Source organism: Oxyura jamaicensis, chromosome 16, assembly GCF_011077185.1.
Source record: "Oxyura jamaicensis isolate SHBP4307 breed ruddy duck chromosome 16, BPBGC_Ojam_1.0, whole genome shotgun sequence".
Classification (NCBI taxonomy): Eukaryota; Metazoa; Chordata; class Aves; order Anseriformes; family Anatidae; genus Oxyura; species Oxyura jamaicensis.
In genome coordinates, this window is record NC_048908.1 from 366,836 (window position 1) to 369,125 (window position 2,290).

At 55.0% G+C, this 2,290-nt stretch overlaps 1 protein-coding gene across 1 annotated transcript in view; it reads left to right on the forward strand.

Annotated features, from left to right (window-relative positions):
- The window catches only part of LOC118175187 (butyrophilin subfamily 1 member A1-like), a gene marked incomplete at its 5' end in the record, with an annotated part of 1,910 nt that extends 729 nt beyond the window's left edge, over positions 1–1,181 (forward strand). Inside the window, one exon of the mRNA XM_035341161.1 lies at positions 649–1,181. Coding sequence (XP_035197052.1) covers positions 649–1,172 — 524 coding nt within the window. The remainder of the gene's footprint in view (positions 1–648) is intronic.
- Positions 1,182–2,290: the final 1,109 nt, after the last annotated feature.

The following is a 2,290-nucleotide window of genomic DNA, read 5'->3' on the forward strand; positions in this document are numbered from 1 at the left end:
GGTTCAACCCCAAAAAACAATAATCTGGAGCAATATTTGGGGCTGATAACTGGGTTCAACCCCAAAAACCAATAATCTGGAGCAATATTTGGGGCTGATGCTCCAGTGCAACACCCAGAGCTGATATTTGGAGCTGAAGATTGGGTTCAGGTCCCAGAGCTGAGCTTCTGGAGCGATATTTGGGGCTGATGATTGGGTTCAACTCCAAAATCCAATAATCTGGAGCAATATTTGGAGCTGATCCTCAGGTGCAGGAGCCAGAGCTGGTATTCTGGAGCGATATCTGGGGCTGATAATTGGGTTCAGATCCCAGAGCTGAGCTTCTGGAGCAATATTTGGAGCTGATGCTCAGGTGCAGGACCCAGAGTTGGTATTCTGGAGCAATATTTGGGGCTGATGATTGGGTTCAACCCCAAAAACCGATAATCTGGAGCATTATCTGGGGCTGATGCTCCAGTGCAACACCCAGAGCTGATATTTGGGGCTGATGATTGGGTTCAGATCCCAGAGCTGATTAACTGGGGAGCAACATTCGGGATTGATTAACTGGGGAGCGATATTTGGAGCTGATTAATCGGGGAGCAATATTCAGGAGCCGGTAATCGGGTGCAACAAATCATCAGGCACCCAGCCCCGCTCTCCCCGCAGCGAGCGTGACCCTGGACCCGGCCACCGCTCACCCCCAGATCCTGGTGTCACCGGACGGCCGCAGCGCCCGGCGCCGCAAAACCCCTCGGGAACCTCCTCCGAGGAGCTCCGAGCGCTTCGAGGCTCTCCGCTGCGTCCTGGGCCGCCAGGGTTTCACCGGAGGACGGCATCGTTGGGCCGTGGAGGTGCTCCCGGGGCCCGACTGGGCTCTGGGGGTGGCTCGGGAATTCGTGCCCCGCAAGGGATGCTTCGGGTTGAGCCCCGCCAGGGGGGTCTGGGCAGTGGGGCAGTGGTTGGGGCAGCTCAGGGCGCTCACCTGGCCCAGCCCCACGTCTCTGCCCCTGGCCCGGGTGCCGAAACGCATCGAGGTGGCCCTGGATTACGGAGGGGGGCGGGTGGCTTTCCGCGACGCCGACAGCGAGGCCGAGATCTTCGCCTTTCCCCCGGCGGCGTTCGCCGGAGAGAGGCTCCGGCCCCTGCTGTGGTTGGGAGAGGGGCCGGCTCTGCTCACGTTTTGCCCCTAAAAATCCCCCGGACCCTCGCATTTTGCCCCAAACCTCTCCCCACCTGCCCACCTTGGCAGAAATCCCCACTCAGGCAGCCCCCGAACTCAATAAACAGCACTAAAAACCATCCCTGGCTGCCTTTTTCTTCTTTCACCCCTGCTTTCCAGGCAGAAAGGATTCACCCCACTTAAATTTCACCCTCCTGCTCCACATCAGGTTTGGACAGGGCCCAAACCCCCCTCAAATGCAACAGGAGGGACCCAAACTCCCCTCAAACGCCCCGGGAGGGGCCCAAAATTCCCTTAAATGCAATAGAACAGACCCCAAATTCCCTTTAAATGCAATAGAATGGACCCAAAATTCCCCTCAAATGCAACAGGAGGGGTCCAAACCCCCTCAACAGCAACGGGAGGGGCCCAAAATTCCCTTAAATGCAATAGAACAGACCCCAAATTCCCTTAAATGCAATAGAATGGACCCAAAATTCCCCTCAAATGCAACAAGAGGGACCCAAACTCCCCTTAAATGCAACGGGAGGGACCCAAAACTCAGTGCAATTGCTCTGAGTTTCAGAATTGCTGAAATACGTCCCAAAAACCAGCAAAATAAGGGAAAGATCCTCACCTCCCACCTTCCCCGTAGGAAAACCTGAGCCAAGATTCCCATTTTTATTTCAATATTTTATAGGGGGAGGGAAAAGAAACCAAAGGAAATCACAGCCGGGCCAGCAGGAGGCATTTTCCCAGAGAAAAACGTTAAATTAAGGCTATTTGAGGGGAAAATCCACCTTCTGCTTGTGCTTTTAGCATCCTGGAGGAAGAAACCGGCGCCGAATGAGAGCAGAAAGTGGGGAGAAAAAAGAAAATGAGGTCCCAAAGCTCAGCACCGGGGGGGTTTTCCCCACCTGGAGCACCCCGATATCAAGCTCCTGGTGTTTTCTGTGCAGCATCGTGGCCGTTTGGACCAAAATTGTGGGTTTTTTTCTCTGCTGTTTTGGTGATTCTGGCCTCTAGGCTCAGCAGGACGCCCGTCTCCTCCTCCTGCAGGCGTCGCAGCTCTGCCCTCCGCAGGTTCTGGTGGGTTTCTTGAAGTCTCAGATGATTTCCCACTGGCAGCTGCCTGGAAAAGGGGGAAAA